This window comes from Exophiala oligosperma (assembly GCF_000835515.1).
Source record: "Exophiala oligosperma strain CBS 72588 unplaced genomic scaffold supercont1.1, whole genome shotgun sequence".
NCBI classification, from domain to species: Eukaryota; Fungi; Ascomycota; class Eurotiomycetes; order Chaetothyriales; family Herpotrichiellaceae; genus Exophiala; species Exophiala oligosperma.
Window position 1 is genome coordinate 212,767 of NW_015622818.1, and position 17,169 is coordinate 229,935.

The 17,169-nt window shown below is 49.8% G+C and overlaps 7 protein-coding genes across 7 annotated transcripts; 3 read left to right on the forward strand and 4 right to left on the reverse strand.

Moving 5' to 3' along the window:
• Positions 1 to 184: 184 nt before the first annotated feature.
• On the reverse strand, positions 185 to 682 carry PV06_00074 (uncharacterized protein). Its single transcript, XM_016400537.1, has one exon. The coding sequence runs from the start codon at positions 603 to 605 to the stop codon at positions 351 to 353; it is 255 nt and encodes an 84-aa protein (XP_016267590.1). The 5' UTR covers positions 606 to 682; the 3' UTR covers positions 185 to 350.
• Positions 683 to 892: 210 nt separating this feature from the next.
• PV06_00075 (uncharacterized protein) lies at positions 893 to 4,315 on the reverse strand. The gene is made up of 2 exons (XM_016400538.1): positions 4,019 to 4,315; positions 893 to 3,969 (listed from the first exon to the last, which is right to left on the reverse strand). Exons 1-2 carry the CDS (start codon positions 4,216 to 4,218, stop codon positions 1,110 to 1,112), a joined length of 3,060 nt encoding a protein of 1,019 aa, XP_016267591.1. The 5' UTR covers positions 4,219 to 4,315; the 3' UTR covers positions 893 to 1,109.
• A 423-nt stretch (positions 4,316 to 4,738) lies between these two features.
• PV06_00076 (uncharacterized protein) lies at positions 4,739 to 7,044 on the forward strand. The gene is made up of 2 exons (XM_016400539.1): positions 4,739 to 5,241; positions 5,293 to 7,044. Exons 1-2 carry the CDS (start codon positions 4,817 to 4,819, stop codon positions 6,842 to 6,844), a joined length of 1,977 nt encoding a protein of 658 aa, XP_016267592.1. The 5' UTR covers positions 4,739 to 4,816; the 3' UTR covers positions 6,845 to 7,044.
• On the reverse strand, positions 7,015 to 7,830 carry PV06_00077 (uncharacterized protein; the record flags this gene model as incomplete). Its single annotated transcript, XM_016400540.1, has 1 exon — positions 7,015 to 7,830. One exon carries the CDS (start codon positions 7,828 to 7,830, stop codon positions 7,015 to 7,017), a length of 816 nt encoding a protein of 271 aa, XP_016267593.1.
• Positions 7,831 to 8,972: 1,142 nt separating this feature from the next.
• On the forward strand, positions 8,973 to 9,832 carry PV06_00078 (uncharacterized protein; the record flags this gene model as incomplete). Its single annotated transcript, XM_016400541.1, has 3 exons — positions 8,973 to 9,111; positions 9,177 to 9,473; positions 9,537 to 9,832. 3 exons carry the CDS (start codon positions 8,973 to 8,975, stop codon positions 9,830 to 9,832), a joined length of 732 nt encoding a protein of 243 aa, XP_016267594.1.
• A 986-nt stretch (positions 9,833 to 10,818) lies between these two features.
• Positions 10,819 to 11,751, reverse strand: PV06_00079 (uncharacterized protein; the record flags this gene model as incomplete). Its single annotated transcript, XM_016400542.1, has 1 exon — positions 10,819 to 11,751. The coding sequence occupies one exon, from the start codon at positions 11,749 to 11,751 to the stop codon at positions 10,819 to 10,821; it is 933 nt and encodes a 310-aa protein (XP_016267595.1).
• Positions 11,752 to 13,551: 1,800 nt separating this feature from the next.
• Positions 13,552 to 17,030, forward strand: PV06_00080 (uncharacterized protein). The gene has a single exon (XM_016400543.1). The coding sequence runs from the start codon at positions 13,963 to 13,965 to the stop codon at positions 16,750 to 16,752; it is 2,790 nt and encodes a 929-aa protein (XP_016267596.1). The 5' UTR covers positions 13,552 to 13,962; the 3' UTR covers positions 16,753 to 17,030.
• Positions 17,031 to 17,169: the final 139 nt, after the last annotated feature.

A 17,169-nucleotide genomic window follows, 5' to 3' on the forward strand; every position in this document is an offset into this window, starting at 1 on the left:
TTGGGGTGCGTGCAGACGATGTTTGGAGATGATGTGCTGATGATTCTGTGGAGTCGCCAACATCAGCATTCAACTAAGAAGATAAAGATGGTCTATTCTGTACAACCACCTCTTGTCTTTGAACACCTTTAGGTACATAGGAATTGTAACTATATACCCGAGACCGCACTCCTGAAATTATATTATTGATTTACTGGAACGATTCGTGCTCATTCTTCTCAATGTGACCACGGTTATAACCTGGTTACATTATTAGAGCGTACTCTCGAGACAGCTTCAACTTTCTTCCGTTGTTGCTCATAACACCAATAATACCATCGCTCAGCAACTTCTAGCATCCTTGGGGTATGCTATTTCTTGCCGGTGGTCCCAAGACACATGAATGCGAGAATGCGCTTCAGTGTGTTGTTCTTCTCGGACGCTGAATTCTCCTCGTCGAGAGGCAGACCTTGCGACGCCCTTGCTTCACGTTCCTCTTGTTTTTTCTTCTCTTGGCTAGCAAGAACACTGCGTTTGAGGGCTTCGTACTGGGCGGCTTCGCCCTCAGCTATTCGGTCTTTGGCGACTACACCGTTATTGACCGTTAAAGCGAGTGGCATTCCCATGGTTTGCGCCGGAGATGTCTTTGTTTTGTGTGATCAAAATCGAGTCTTGCTGTGTGAACCCTGCCCTATTGTTGGCTTGATATCCGTTGGAAAACTTTTTAGTACCTGGATGACCATCTCAAAGCCAGCTCGAGGATCTTCGGCCTCGATGGATTGTTATTATTATTATTATACGACGATCTGAACTCCGTAAAGACACAATGCCATCTGACGAGCCGATTACCCGACCCTACAAAAGTACACAGCCTCAATAACGAAAGATCAGCTGAACAGAGCAGCCGAGCCACCCCCCACGGGGCAAGGATTCTGGCATATCATCTCAAGCCACCAAGATCTTCATACAAGTAGGGGGGGTCTTATTGTTATCTATGTTTTGGCGGAGTTTGATCATCTCATTTTTTTTTATAATTGGGTCGATGATCTTTGGGAAGAAACAGAGCACTCGAGCCTATCCAAGCGTGTCCTCCCAATGGATTACACAGCGTCACAAGCTGGCATGAGCCACTAGGCGATGTACCCAAACCCGCTCCCTTTGCATGATATCCAGAACTCTTTGACAACGTCGTTCGTCTTTCTTCCTCCCCTAAGTCCTTCGACTTGGGCTACAAATCTGTTTCGTTGTTCGATGGTTGTGGTCTGGAGTGCCTTCTCACTCATCACACCAGCTTCTTGCTTGACCGCTTCCCGGAGCACCAATTTACTCAACATAGGCTGCCTCTGAATAAACTTCTTGAGCGCGTCGGTCAGGCTTTCGATTTCCGAACGAGCGCATTCTCCACCGAGCAGACGAACAATCATCGAAAGAATGCTTGACCCGAAAGTCTGCAACAAATCACTAATTGTTTGGCATGCTGCTGTATCGAGTGGTCCGCCTCGACCGGAACAGTCGACCAATGTCGCAAAGAAGGAAGAGGCAGACCGACGCGGGAGAGTGTCTGATTCGGCCATCACCAGCAAAGCCAGCTCAATCGCGACCGTTCCTGTCTGGAGCGAGTCTGGGCTCGCGAACCATGTTGAGCCAAACTTCAATAGTGTGCGAGCAAGGAAGTCGAGAGATGCCGAACTGAAGGGTGTACTGGGGAGTGGCTCGTTATACTGATTAGCGTAAACACGTCGATGTGTGGAGAGTAGTAACTCCTGATTTGTCGCAACTTGGTGCAAGACCCCTCGAACACAGCTTTGAATATTTCTAGACTCCGCTGAAGCTAGAAAGCTCGAGGCACATGCCATCGACATGTCGATACTCGGGTTCGAGATGGTGATCCAAGGCACAACGATATCCAGCGCCACCAGATCAGGAAACTTAAATGGCGATGGATTTTGCTCCGTGAACCCAGATCTGATGAAATCACAGCATGCTTCTATGAAGGAAACGTCGGCTTGATTGGGTGCCTTGTGTATTATAGCCTTGAAGGTGTCGAGCACGTTCAGTTGCAGATCCGCTCCGGGCCCAGTGTGCCAGAACGCCGCTTGTTCGTCTGCTGAAGGCTCAAGATCAATAGGGACGTCGTGCGGCGAACGAAGACCTTTTCCAATCGACGCAAGAGTCTGCACTGCATCAATGCAGAGCCTCAGAAGCTCGTCCTCATCTTCTGTAGCACCGGTTAGCACTTCGTTGAGACTCCGAATGGATGACAACAGCCTCCTCAAAGGTTCAATTTTATGCTCTTCGCTTGGCAGTGCCTGGACAATGGCGGCAACTGCAGCGTATAAACGGTGCTCTTCGGTAGCACCAAGGTCATCAGCAGCCATCAGGGATGCCATGAACTGTGGAAGGGCCTGCATTAAGGCCCTTCTGTGGGAATCACAGAGGCTGTAAATCGCCTTTGAGGCAGCCGACGCTGATGCTTGTAGATGAAGTGATGAAAAGAGAAAGTTAAGCACCAAAGTCATGCTTTCGGAGTGTCGTTGTAAGTATACGACGCTGTCAGCAATGAATCTGATGCAAGTCTGCCGGGCTCTATCTGGAACAGTACTTCCGGCAGTCAATACATAACCCCAAGGATGGCTGCCCAAAACTGTTGTGATGAGCTCGTCATAGACTTCTGGTTCCGAGGCCATGGTATCAGAATATGCCGTGAGACAAAACATCGCAGCCTCGAATGTGCTCCAGTCGGGCGTCGTTCCTTGGGAGATGATGGTTTTCACGATTCCCTGAACAACTCCTGTCCCAAGCACTGTGAAAGCTGACTGAAAAAAGTCATGGACATCGTAACGGAAGTCTTGGAATTTGGCTCTATCATCAGCATCCCAGTCTGACGTGCCATTTGACATCTGGTCTTCAGGGATCTTGACTTTTATAAGACATGCATCACATGCATCCGCGGCCACCTCGTAAATGAAGTCCTCGACTTGGTCTTGTTCCCAGTCTGTGGAGCCTTCCACGATATCAGTCACCTTTTCAAGTGCAATCTGGCAGACGGGATCTTCGATCACAGCAATACCATCGCATCGTAGTAATCTTCGAAGAGTTTGAATGATCTCATGGTAGCGACGAGAATCAAGATAGACTCGTGTGCTGGTATCCACCTGACTCATGATAGATTCGAGAAGATCCACGTAGAGGATCCCATTGGGGCTAAAGTCGCCACGGACTAAACCATCGACAATGATCTTCGCCGCATGTGAGTCTGCTATGCTTGCGGGGTAGTTCTGTGCAGATTCTCTAAGAAGTCCTGGAGATACCTGCTGGAGCGATAAGAGCAATTGAAGGACATCTCCTACCGCAAAGTCTCTATCGAAGAGGTTCATCGTGACTGCGATACATCCTTTAGCGATTGTCTCAATTTTGTCGACGACTTCTTTAGCCATGTGTAAACGTCCATGTTTTATTGAACCAGTCCAGAATGGCATCGCTTGAAGGATAGCATGGAACATGTCTTCAGGAGCCAAAGAAAGCATCAAGGAGCCATCTGGCTTGTGCTCAGCTTTGATCACGCGATGCAATGAGAATTCGAGGAGCTGCCAGGTATCGAGACAGTTGGCAGCCAAGCGATCAGCAATGCTGCTTTCGATGGCTGCGCTCGAAGTGTTACTGGTGAGGTCCTCGGCCATGATCCGGACAAGCATGAGGATACCTCGCAGCTGAACATCCGAGCATGTCGTCGTAGCTTCAAGCAATTGTTGCATATCTGGTAGAGCTGTTTCCGGAACATATTGTCCGCTCATAAGACACGCGAGGACGTGTCGTATAGGCATTTGCCATCCTGAGTCTGGTTTCGCGAAGAAAGTGACAAGCGTAGAGCATAGTTTCTGGAGGACAAAGTTTGAGTCCGGTAGTGTCACCAATCGTGAATAGTGGTTGACCAACGTTCCAAGCAACTGCTCCCTCATCTGATCATTCTTGCCAATCCCATCATTGTCCCTGTCAATAGATTAAAAACTAGTCATGTGAGGGTGTCTGATCATCATACCAATCGGCGTTGATCTTGATGGTCAGAGTCAGAGCACCGTAAAACCTTAGAAGGGCTTCATCATGCTGTAGAAGGTCGAGACCACCTTGCCAGGCGGACCGATCACGTTGTAGTCTTTGGATCTGTCGCTGAATATCATGAATACGCTCCGGAGCGGCCTGATTGCCGGGGTCGTTGAGTTCTAGGACTAGCCTCTCCATGATTGAAAGAAAGTGATGGACCTTGAGACATGACGCTCTAGTCACCTGTTCTGGAACATAACCCTGCTCACTTAAACAGGTATCTGGTGAAAAGTGACTTGGAAGTTGACATGGAGGAGAAGATGATCCAAAGTGCGAGCCTCTGTAGCACACGGCGAGTCTGAATGGAAGCCCGCTGAATGTTCTTGACGCACGATCTATCCTCTTGTGAATTCAGTTGGCAACTTCCATTTTCAGTGAAGTCTGATATAACAGTACGTCCCGCTGCTTTATGACGCCAGCAGCCAGCTTGTTGAGTTGGTCAAGTTGGGCGATAGTACAAGCCGAGCAAGGGAGGATAGCATTGATATCTGCTAGTGACGATATATTTACATGCGACTTATATGTTCAGCGCCTGTTTTTTGATTTATGAGGAGTTGTCGAGAAGGATGTAAAGCCTTGTTAAAAGCGGCATGGATGCTCCAGACCGAGCAAAATGGATAGACACTTCGTACTCCGTCTAGTACATTTGGGTGCATTAAATACAGCCAATAAGGAATATTGGCACACGTCCTCATAGAGTGATCATTCACCGTTTCCCTATCGCAGTATCACTTCGATGCGTTGGTCATTACTTCGTTTGCCTGCTTTACTTCGCCGCTCGTCGAGCCGAGTTCAACCTCCATCACCCTTGCAGTCCGTACGCTCCTTCTCATTCTCCAGTTCCCTACGAAGCGTCGACATGGAAACAGTAGACACCACCAAGCGGTTGGCACATCTGCGCGACCTGATGCGCCAGCACAAAGTCGACGTTTATATCGTTCCTTCGGAAGACAGCCATCAATCAGAATACATAGCCCCGTGCGACGCAAGAAGGGAATATATTTGTGGCTTCACAGGGTCGGCGGGCACTGCTGTGATCACACTAGACAAAGCTGCTCTAGCTACAGACGGGCGATATTTTAATCAGGCTTCCAAACAGCTTGATACCAACTGGTCATTACTGAAGCAAGGCCTGGAAGATGTTCCTACTTGGCAGGAATGGTACGATTTGATCCTCGAACATTGATGAGCACGAACTGAGTTTGAAAATAGGACCATAGAGCAGGCCTCAGGCGGAAAGACAGTAGGAGTTGATCCAACGGTCATTACTGCAGTAGACGCTCGAAAATTGAGTGAAGAGCTCAAGAAGAAGTCACACGCAAGCCTGGTAGGGGTATCAGACAACCTGATCGATAAGCTCTGGAACGACAGACCAGCCAGGCCGACCGGGAAGGTCATTGTACTCGACGAAAAGTACGCAGGCAAATCGTTCAAGGAGAAGTTGGAGGATCTACGGAAGGAGCTCAAGAAGAAAAAGGCTGCTGGCATGGTCGTGTCGATGCTGGACGAAGTGGCATGGCTGTTCAACCTTCGTGGAAGTGACATTCCTTATAATCCTGTCTTCTTTTCTTACGCCGCCGTCACCCACGATTCCGCGACTTTGTATGTTGATTCGAGTAAGTTGGGGTCAGAAGTCAAGGAGTATCTGGTCGGATCTGTCGAGATTAAGCCGTACAACGCTCTCTTTGACGATCTCGCAAGCCTGTCTGAAGCAGCATCCAGTGCTGTGCAGCAAGATGGAGACGCCCAAGCCCACGACCCCAAGCTGTTGTTATCTAATAGGTCATCCTGGGCCCTGTATTTGGGGTTGGGCGGCGAAGAAAAGGTCGAAGAAGGTCGTAGTCCTCTCTCCGATGCCAAAGCCGTCAAGAATGAGACTGAGCTGGAAGGGATGCGGCAATGCCACATTCGAGACGGAGCGGCGCTTATCGAATATTTCGCGTGGCTGGAACACGAGCTGCTCGGCGGTGCATGGGTCGATGAAGTTCAGGGTGCAGATAAACTTCTAGAGATTCGATCAAAGGGCGAGCGTTTTATGGGACTGTCTTTCGACACCATCTCTTCGACGGGCCCCAATGCTGCCGTTATTCACTACAGCCCCGAGCGCGGCAACTGCTCTGTCATTGACCCCCAACAAATCTATCTGTGTGACTCAGGCGCTCAGTATCTTGACGGAACCACTGACACCACCCGGACATTACATTTCGGCGCACCTACCGAGATGGAAGTCAAGTCGTACACCCTCGTATTGAAGGGTCTCATATCTCTTGATAGGGCTGTTTTCCCGAAAGGGACGACCGGTTTTGGGATTGATGCGCTTGCTCGGCAACACCTGTGGCGCGAAGGATTAGATTACAGACACGGTACCGGACATGGTGTGGGATCCTTCCTCAATGTCCACGAAGGACCTATCGGCATCGGTACCCGCGCCGCTTATTCGGAGGTGTCGATAAGTATTGGCAACGTTATTTCCGACGAGCCAGGATATTATGAAGATGGCAAGTTTGGAATTCGGATAGAAAACATGATCATGGCGCGAGAGGCCAAGACGAATCACAAGTTTGGGGATAAACCCTGGATCGGATTCGAGCACGTTACGATGGTCCCAATGTGCAGGAAATTGATCGACCCAACGATGCTGGACCCAGAGGAACGAGATTGGCTCAATGATTATCATAAGGAAGTGTGGGAGAAGACGAGTGGCTTCTTCAAAGATGACGACCGGACGACACGTTGGCTAAAGAGGGAGACGGCGTCGATATGATAAGCGGACCATAGACGGGCTGCGAGCTGGAAATCTGTCAAGTCACGCATTGATAACAGGGAATTGCTCAAAGTCGTGGCGAGATATCTTTAAACTTCTAGACGGCATGACAGATTATACTTGCATCGTCTAGAGCTCTCGAGCAAGGGTCTAGTTTCGATCCGCTTGAATCATTTTACCCGTGAACATCGGTAAAGAACGCATAAGGTCTCGTACGAAGTAATTCCTATAGTAGGAGACGAGAGAATAGTAGCATGGAAAGGCCGACTCTTGTTGTTGTTGCTCTTGCAAGTGCATGCTCCTGAACATCGAGAACTCAAGTCTAGATCTTGCGGGCCAGCATCGTCTTCTTGATCCATGAGGTTCCGACATACATCGAGATGATCCGAGACGGATCCGAGAACGTCAGGGAACGTCTGCTGTTGAGGTTCGTCTTGTGTTTCATGGCCCGGGAGAAAATCGGCCTTGGGTCCCAAGAAAAGGACCAGTCTGGGATTCTTTGACCGCTCGCAGGCGGCAAGGTCGAGATACTTCTTCGCTAAGTTTGGATCTCGAGGGTATACGAATATCCACACGTCAAACTCTGACGCCTCATCGTAGAGAGACGACGTCGAGGGTACGGTACATCGTAGTTCGTGTGGGAGGTACTTGTTCGCCGTGGTGGAAGATGCGACTTCGAGGCCAAGGAGGTCCAGGTCGAATGAGTGGCGGTTTCTGGCGCTTGACGTGATGAGAGTAGCTTCGAAGAGACCTGTACCGGAACCTATCGATAGACATCTTACGCGGTCCTTGGTTGATTCTCGAGGATTCGCTGGTTGGGAATATGCGTGGAAGATATGGAGGATGGTGTCCAGTAGCGCCGTGGACAGTCCAAGGCAGCAGTCCGGATGTTGGACGGGTGTGCTGCTGAGGGTGGGTAAGGGAAGAGGAAGGTCATCTCTTTTGTCGCTGGACTGTAGAGTGTCGGAAGAAGAAAAGGAAACCATTTCATTCGATACGTCTTGTTTCATGTCACTGGTTCTCTTTCCTGACTATTGATGATTGCCGAGTTTGTTAGCTTTAATCAAACCAGCCTGGAGACTGGGGAGGCGTCGTCGTGAAAGACGGTCCTTCGTGTTTGCATCTTGCCGAGTCCTCTTGCAACGACAAGCAGGTTCATTTTTAATTGAAAAAGGAAGAGAAGCAGTGGAGGGCTGACATACTTCTAGAATACCATTTCAGGCCCTTCACGTGTCTTATTAGAAGGTGTGGTATCGGAACGAACCTGGCAGCCTCCTTCCGGCGCCGATCGCACCTCTAACTCACTGTTATCGCACGGAAGCCCAATTTCTCGTCCGAAGTTCGTAAAGGATGGACATACACAGTATGGTGTGGCTGCGACGATTTTTTGGGTGCTGTAGTTGCCGTATCTTTGCCTACTGTAGGTAGCTTAAGCGCTTCGCGCTTGATTGAGGTATTCCCAGTACTCGTAATCTCGGAGCTGACGACGTCTTTACTGTAAACATGCCTCCAAAAAGTCCAATTTTTAATTAAGTCTAATGGTCATGCTTAATGATCCCTGCTTCGTCGGAATATGTATTTCATCATTGGTGTTCCTGTGTCGATCTGCACATGGCTGATCCTGGCACTCGTACTCGAACACCATGCAAGTCAACATTTTATCACTGTCAATGATGCCTCTCAGCTCGCAATCAATTCTCCAGTCAACGAGGACTCTAGGGTAATAAGAGAGGTTACGGATACACGGTAAGGTGATTGAAAATGACCCACAGGCTTCGGCCCATTAGCCTTCCAATGAATAGTGGCCTACCTAGTTTGGACCGGTGAAGGGAAACATCACCACCACCCGTCGCGCGGTTGAAGAAAGCAATTTCAGAGATGCATCGCCTGAGCCCTGACTGGATCTAAAAAGCGGGAAGCATGGGAGCATGGACTTATAATCCGTACCCCAGAGCCACGTACAGTGACAAAGTTTCGCGTGGTGGTGCTTGTCACCCAAAAATAAAATAGACATCATCGCCCTGCACTGACCCCCTTCACAATTGACTATTCACCTCCACCAACTCATTTTCTAGGTATCTTTTTTCCCCTCCTCAAACATACCGCAAAAGTCGAACGTCTGCCAAAGATGTCGAACTTCGTCGCCTTCCTTCTACTGAGCGGCTGCTCTCTAGCTTTCGCGGATCCCGTGATCACCGCAGCAGCAGCACTCGTTCCGCGCGACACAGATCCCAGCTTTGTCGGGTACATCGCTGAGGGAGGCTCATGTGGGTCCTCGAGATTCCTTCGTTGCTGCTTGTCCCTTCATGCTGACATTCTCTTCGTCCATCAGACGGGAACGCGCGCTCGTGTGACTATCCGCAAACAGTGTCCACAAGCGGCGCGTACGTACAATGCTGCCCGACGACGGGGAACTGTCCGTTTTACACCTCTTGCTCGGCCAACACGCTCTTCGCCGCCGGTGGCGACACCGTCCCCTGCGACGTCAGTACGCAACTGACGTGCAATACGGGAATCGTTCTGCCGACACCTGGAGCGGCAGGTGGCCCTAGCTATCTCGCATGTTGGCAGACCAGTTTGGGATCCAGCCCTTTTACTTTCGTGCAGGATATTGGCACTGCGACTGCAGGTATGAACTTGGCGCGTGCCTGTTGGTCTTGTAAAAACCACATAGCTGACTCCTTTGGTGTAGCCCCAGCAGGGTCGACAGGTTCGGGATCAGCACCTTCTGCAACGGCGTCAGGTTCAGCAGCAGCTTCAGGAAGTACTGCATCAGGCTTGTCTTCGACGGGCGCCGCGTCAAACTCGCAGTCATCGGCTGGTAGCGCCGAGACGACTTCGTCATCTGGGTCTTCTTCTTCTTCTTCATCATCAAGCTCCTCTTCAGCAAGTGCAAGCTCGGCGGGCTCTAACGACGGGGTAACTCTTGGTTATGAGACTGGCCTTGTAGGGGGAGTCGTGGCCCTGCTGGCGCAGATGTTATTGTGATGAGCTAAAGGTTGCCATTGCCATTTATGTACAAAGAGACATCTGCTTCCCAACATGATAGGCGGGATTTGTCAAACAAGAGAATACCTTTCTAGAGATGAATCTATGTATGGTGCCCTCTATCGTACCTAGGAAGGGGCTAGGAATGCCAGATTTGTCGCGCGTTGTTGCAAATAGAGCTGGCACCAAGTCTTCGTACTATATATGTCCATGATCTGACAACTTCTACTATGGCGTCTCCCCGGACTAGAGTCAGTCGTTTCTGCGGAACAGAAGCGAACACTGCCTGCAACTACAGGCTCGAAGTAAGCCCTTGGCGTCATAATCCGATTATGGTATGTTTGATTCTGAGAATTTGTATGTGGTGTCTTGTGAGTGTTGCGGTCGATGGTTTCCAGCAAAGAAGGAAAAGCGGGTTGTGTTCATCCGAAACCTCGGCTTGGGTCAGTCTCCAAAGACAGGGCACTCCGTGGTGGAACTTTGACCACTACAGTCGATCCGCTACAACCTAAAAAAGCTTAATGTAGATTTGAAGAAGTTTTCACTTGATGAGTTAAAACATGCAAAATTTGCCATCAAATCATAGCATAACGCGTGAATGGTGTAGTATGTATTACCAGATACCTTTCCACATATAACGGATTCTAACATTTCCCTCTAGGCGGTAACATTGTTGCCTTCCAAAATGATAGCAACAGCTCAGGGTTCGACTCCCTGTTCACGCATCTTTTTTTTCCCCTTGAGCTTCTTTTTGTTCAATTTAAAGTGTGTCCTTTCACCCTTTTTTTCTTCTAACCGCTTTTCTTCTTCTCTAGGCGTGCCATCCAACGTGCTAACTTGAATAAGGATAGTTGTCTACTACGGGACTTTTGAGCTAGGCCACTCGAGTGCAAATGCTAACAAAAATTTGTCCAACATCAGTTTTCATCGGAGTGCTCAATTACCCCGAAACACTCTTGTAAGGAAATTCTTCTGTCTTGGTCTATTCACAACTTTCCTGGCCAGAACCTATCTTTCTTCTTCGCATCTTCTTCCCAGGCAAAGTCATGTGCAAAAACCACCTCGACCGAGGCGGGATTCTCCCCTGCCAATTTGATCCCATCCTTTGTCGCAGCGTACAGCCGAGCCAGTGTCTCCTTGGTAGTGGGAATGTCCACGTGTATACAACAAATCTTGCCGGCTTCATCTTTCCAAGTCGCAATGTCCCTTTCCCCGGACAGTAGCCTAACATCATGACATGCATCCCCCGCCAAGCATACGAACCTGGTCGGTTGGTCCGAGATTCTGCACAATAGATTGATATGGCCCGGGAGATGGCCAGGTGCATCCACGATAAACACACTGCCGTCACCGAAAAAGTCGATGGCATGGGGGAACAATGCCAGTGGTTTCCACGAGAATTGAGCGTTCCCAGTGCCGTCCGGAGGAGGCAACTCTATCGTTCGTTCAAGGGGAAGAAGGTCAGACTCAAACACCATATGCTTGCCTAGGTCGTGTTTCGTCTTCCCATTCAAGAGATCAAGCGCGCCGTTACCGATGATGAATTTTGTCTTGTTGCTGGTGAAGTCTTTGGGTAGTCCAACGTGATCGTAATGAACGTGGCTGAACATCACATAGTCTATCTGATCTTGGCTTAGACCTCCTGAGGCCAACGACGTGACAACGTCGGGATGAGTCGAAAGTGGCTGTCGACTATCGAGATGAGACTTCAATGCTGGCGGGTACAGGTTAAGATCCCTTCTTATACCAAGGTCGAATACCAATCGTGTGACTTTTCCAGAGCTTGCATCTTTGTGTTGGATCAGGAAAGACAGTGAAGGTACAGTGCGTCTGGCATCTGGGTCATTTGGGATGACGAAGAAGCGCTCTGGTATCGTTATATGGCCTGCATCGAGGGCGTGCACCGTAACAATCGCCATACCTCGGATCTGCTTATGTTGCCTGAATGAACGTGTCCCGCAATTATGTACAGGGTGGTGATCTTGCGCCAATTGCTGAGAGCTGAATCGGAGGCTGCTTCAGAGACCGGTTGACTTCCTATGCTGACACACCTTGAAGACGAGTAGAATATAACCCCTGGCTCGCTTCTGCAGTTGCCCTTATGCCTGTGAGAGTACCAAAACTCCCCCGCACATCGGCACGGGTTCCCGTCTCATGAGGGGTACAAAGGGAGGTACCTTCCCCAGCTTTCGCCATTGTTAGCCTGCACATTGAAGAAAGCTTCCAGCTCCTCCAGGTGCCACATTTTGGAGTCCTTTGTTGGAGTGATGGTTGAGGTGCTAAGCCCAGGTACCAAAATCTGACCTCGGACTACAACCCGTCTAGGCAATGGCTGGGCGTAACGATGGCCGTTCCAACTTGCACCACTGTCTCCAAAGCCTTGGAGGGAGTGATTAAATGGTTGAGTGATGTGACAGACTTCCGAATGCCTTACGGATGATCTCCAAAGTTGAAGAGAGTCGACCCTTCTCATGGTTCGTATTTGTCTTTGTTCCGTTGCCTGATTGCCACACTGTGTGGTACAAACTGTAGCGATGACATGGACACCTCGAGCTCATTTATGGCGGCATCCGAGACACCGTCGCGTGATTTGAGAATTGAGCTTGTCTTGCCGTCTGGTCTCCTGTCGATCAAGCCATTTCTGCCTTTCTCGGGTGTCACAGCGAGGGAGCCACGCTTGTTTGTTGACGGTTGCTCGGTCCTGGAACTTTGTCGTTGGTGAGTGCCACTCTGTGCTGGCTCCGTGGCAGTAGAGACTCTCCTCCGACGCCCTTCCCGCAGCATCGAGGTCGACTTGTCTATGCCATGATCTATGATCCGGAAGTTGTACGCCTTCGGAAAGAGATGCTTGTCAATGAGATGCAGACGCCTTTTTTGAGGCGTGGAGCATTTCTTGTCACAGTCTTCGACGAAGCAAGCATAAGTCTTCTCACCTTTGGCTTGCAAGGATTCTCGGAAAGGATTGTGATTCTCATCAATATGCAAAGTCAGAAAGTGAGCAGTAGGGAAATTCTTGCCGCATGAAGCACAACGATTGGTATGATCCTTGGCATAATGGGTCTCGAAATCTTCAATGGTAGAGAATTCGACTGCCTCGCGGTGAGGCGGCAAAGAACACTGCATCACAGCGCTGGAGGGAGACATGTCGTAGGGGGTGAACTTCAAGGGTCGCGCAGACTCGAATTCTTCCTGGGAATTGTCCTCGTCGCCCGAGGGCACAAGAGAGGAGTCGCGCGACCGCTTGGTCATGGCGGTGAGGACCGTCCCTGAAGGATCGAGTTCAGCCCATGCACGCTGCAAATAGTGTTGTTTAGGTGCTGCAAGGGAGAGCTAATTGTAGAACATTTCCACGTGCGGTTCTCCGACGCGAGTCAAATGAGCATTCTGATGCATCTGAAATAAAATTGATTACAGAGAGACAAGGTGCGACAATGGGTATCCAATGACAAGGATCAGGCTGTCAAAAAGACACTGCGATAGCAGGAATGTGAGGGAAGCCAGGCTGGAAGAGGCAAGGCTGCATCTGAGCCTGAAGAAGGCCGTGCCACCCCTGCTGCTTGCTACTTGGACGTGCCCTCGGCTCTCTAGGCTTCCCTCTAGGCTTCTCTGGGCCTGATTCAAGCTTAGACGTCCTCCCGGCGGTCATTTACCGAGTCTTATTGGCTGCCTTTTACCCCTTCTCTCCTCCCCTGTTTCTCTGTGCATCAAGTCCACTGCCTCATGTCCATGTCAATCTTTCAGGGACATCCTTTTCCTCCACTCGTTGACGTTTCAGATCCGAAGAGGATGATGCAAGCGTTCCCTCTGCCAGTAACACAGCAACTACTCGAGAAGACCTCGCTCGCCGCTGGCCCAGCTTACAACTTCCAGACTTCCAGGCTCATCTGTTCCTCTTGACACTGTCGCAGCCATTTCCCAGATCAATTCCCGAAGAGTTCTTGTGTGTTTCAGCGTACGGAGGTCCTTTACTCGACACATGATCTCGACCTGTTCGCAAGAACCACTAGCTTGTCCCCCTTCCCCGTCGCTCCTCGGCCTGCGTTGTTCCCTGTGAAATGCGGACCTGGTAGAAAAGAGACGAGTGTATCACAATCCCTGCGGCAGGCATCATCAATAAAATCGCAGTCACAATGTTGGCTTCCAAACCACCATACACGGTCCCGACTATCCCAACTACTACTCAGCAGATTCCTGTTCGAAATTTCTCGGAGGCCACGCAGAGAACCCAGATGTCTTCGCTGGCTCTTCAGGATGGGCTGTTTACTTCCCCTACCGATTCCGAGTTCTCCGATGTCTATGATGGGCTGGAATCGATAAGAGCATGGGATGAGAAGAAAGTTGGGGAATGGTTACACACTATTCGATGCGGGCAATACGAATCGCTGTTTCAAGCCAACAACTTCACGGGAGAGAGTCTGTTGGAATGTGACCAGAAGATCCTCTCGGAAATGGGCATCAAGAAAATTGGTGATCGTGTACGCATCAATGTTGCGATCAAACAGCTTCGCAACAAATCCTCATTACTACGCACGAGGAGGAACCGTGATTCTTTGGCGATTCTCGATGGGTTTGCAGGCACACCTTCATCATCTGATTCGCCTCGAACGCATGCCTCAAAATCACAATCCGGTAGTGCGAAGAGGTTTTCCCGCCAGATCGATGCGTCTGCTCTGCAAAACTTCAATTCAGCAAGCACAGGATTCAAAGTCGGCTCACGTCCGAGTTCGCCGTTGGCTGATATACACAGCGCAGGCTTGCGGGCACACCGATTCGCAGGAAGTCCCCTGGATAATAGCAGAACTGGCCAAACCACTGGCTACTTCAGTCAGCCAGGTTCAGCCAGTTCAACATCTGGGAAGCGACCCGAGAATTCACCCCAGGTTACGACTGTCCCCTCCAGAGCCAATCACCTGAGACAAAACTCTAGTATCGATGGTCTCACCGCGGGTGGCTTGCCCATAGGGTCTCCTGTCATAAAGATAATTCACAATGGTGGACAGACGAAAGTCGTCAACATCAAGTATTGCAAAACTGCGGACGATGTGACCTCGACCGTGCTGAAGAAGCTGCTTCTCCCAGAGACTCACTTTCGAAACTACTGCTTCTATCTGTTGACTGGTCTTGATCCGGATCCTTCTGCCTGTCGCCGCATTGGTGACTCGGAACTGATGAAAATCTGTAGCGATTCGGGCCGGACTGAGAGAAATAGATTAATATTACGAAAGATCAATGATGGGCTTCCCGACGCCGATGACCTACGCAAAGCAGCCAAGATTGCGAATGATGAACAACAGATTCTGCACAATAATGCCCTACAGACGAACAACATGCGAAATCAGATCAAGCTTCAAAAGCTTACCGGCGAATCGTGGCATCACATTCAAACTCCAATGTCACCAGTCACGACAACCGACCGGAATCGTAACATCATGGCAACTGCTGATGATCTCGAGCGTCAAGAAGCGCAACAGCATCTGCGTATCCAAAGCAACCAAAGCACCAAGTTACGGTCGTTTTTCGGCGCTAGACCCCCGAGCGAGATGATCGTCCAGGAATTGACAACCTACTTTCCTGCTCATCAGCGTGAAGACATTGAGAAGACTATGCGCATGTCAGTTCGCCGTTCACAGCGCATGAGCCGCGCAGCAAGTCGTTTGAGCGTCATGAGCAATGTCAGCTATGCCTCAAGCCTAAAAGATGCTCCTCCAGTACCCAGCATTCCCAGCATTGCTGAATCCTGGCTCGCCCAGACTCCAGGACAGCCTAGGACGCCCGCAACGCGACCCTTGTCCGTAATGTCGACCAGATTCAACCTGCCTACCTCCTCATTCCGAGATTCAATTGCATCCTCGACACTACATCCTTTGCAGGAGGAATCCCCAGTAGAGCCAAATCGAAAATCTTACGTGTCCTTCGATAGTGGATCAGACACTGCACTTGGAGGCGAGCTAGTCAGGAGTAGTTTCATCGATGATGGAGCTGGCACTCTTGGCTCCGATGTCGTTAACGAACGTCTGTCTGTCATTGTCGCCGAGGATGGCGAGGAGGAAGATCAAGCTCTGACCTCCTTCCTCAAAGGCAACAGTTTCGATAAGCAGAATTGGATGAAAGGTGATCTTATCGGCGAGGGTTCATTTGGCAGTGTTTACCTGGCCTTGCACGCTGTCACTGGAGAGCTCATGGCCGTCAAACAAGTCGAACTACCAAATGTGGCCAAGGGAACTGAAAGCGACAAGAAGAAAACATCCATGATTGCTGCCCTCAAACAGGAAATTAATTTGCTGCAAGGGCTTCGCCACCCTCATATTGTTCAGTACCTTGGCACATCGTCCGATGAAGAACATCTGAACATTTTCCTAGAGTATGTCCCTGGTGGATCAATCGCAGGGATGCTCAAACAGTACAATACCTTCCAGGAACCCTTGATCCGCAATTTTACCCGCCAAATTCTCGAGGGCTTGTCCTACCTTCATACACGAAATATCATTCATCGTGACATCAAGGGCGCCAATATCCTTGTTGACAACCGCGGTGCCGTCAAGATTTCGGACTTCGGTGTATCCAAGAAAACAAACTTTAATGGAATGAATTCCGTGCCTGGGACGAGAACCTCGTTGCAAGGTAGTGTTTTCTGGATGGCGCCGGAAGTTGTTAGGCAATCTGGACAATCCATCAAATCTGACATCTGGTCTGTCGGATGTTTGATAGTTGAGATGTTCACAGGAGCCAGGCCATTCCCCAGCATGACGACTCTGCAGACACTGTTCGCCGTCGGCAGCAACAATGAGAAACCTACAATTCCTGAAAACGCAAGTGAAGACGCGAAGAAATTCTTGGACCAAACATTTGAGGCAGATCATGAGAAGAGGCCGGGTGCAGATGAGCTGTTAAAGGAGAAGTTTTTGCAACCTATGGCTTGAATCTGAGTTGAAAGCCCAACCACGGCGAATACCTCGTCTACTGGTGGAAGGTGGCAAGGACACTGAGCGGTGTCCGGTCAAACATGGCAGACATATGGTTCTTTGTACGACTCTTGGCGTGGGAGTGGTCTGCCAGATGGGTTATTTCAGACACAGACTGACATGTATCAAGGTTTTTGAGCTGAAGATAGAGAGAGAGACGGATACTTATGACCTGAGGACGTAATTTTCCCTCTACATTTATTGTACGAGTTATTAATGCATACCTTCTGCTTGAGCAATGAAGCTTGAGATTTACATCTGCACATGAAGTATAAGTAATTAACGTACTGCACAACTCGAAGACCATGTATGCTTGAGCGAGTGTAGTAAAGGAGTGCCTCGACTCGTTACGTGATAAGTCATTTGACGACTTGT

What these genes read in the sequence shown, in the direction of transcription:
- PV06_00074 (XM_016400537.1), bottom strand. Translation starts at nt 605, where the DNA reads ATGGGAATGCCACTCGCTTTAACGGTCAATAACGGTGTAGTCGCCAAA.
- PV06_00075 (XM_016400538.1), bottom strand. Translation starts at nt 4,218, where the DNA reads ATGGAGAGGCTAGTCCTAGAACTCAACGACCCCGGCAATCAGGCCGCT. An exon ending in ATCAAGATCAACGCCGATTG is followed by an intron (nt 3,970 to 4,018) that starts GTATGATGATCA and finishes ATCTATTGACAG; the next exon opens with GGACAATGATGGGATTGGCA.
- PV06_00076 (XM_016400539.1), top strand. Translation starts at nt 4,817, where the DNA reads ATGCGTTGGTCATTACTTCGTTTGCCTGCTTTACTTCGCCGCTCGTCG. An exon ending in GTTCCTACTTGGCAGGAATG is followed by an intron (nt 5,242 to 5,292) that starts GTACGATTTGAT and finishes GTTTGAAAATAG; the next exon opens with GACCATAGAGCAGGCCTCAG.
- PV06_00080 (XM_016400543.1), top strand. Translation starts at nt 13,963, where the DNA reads ATGTTGGCTTCCAAACCACCATACACGGTCCCGACTATCCCAACTACT.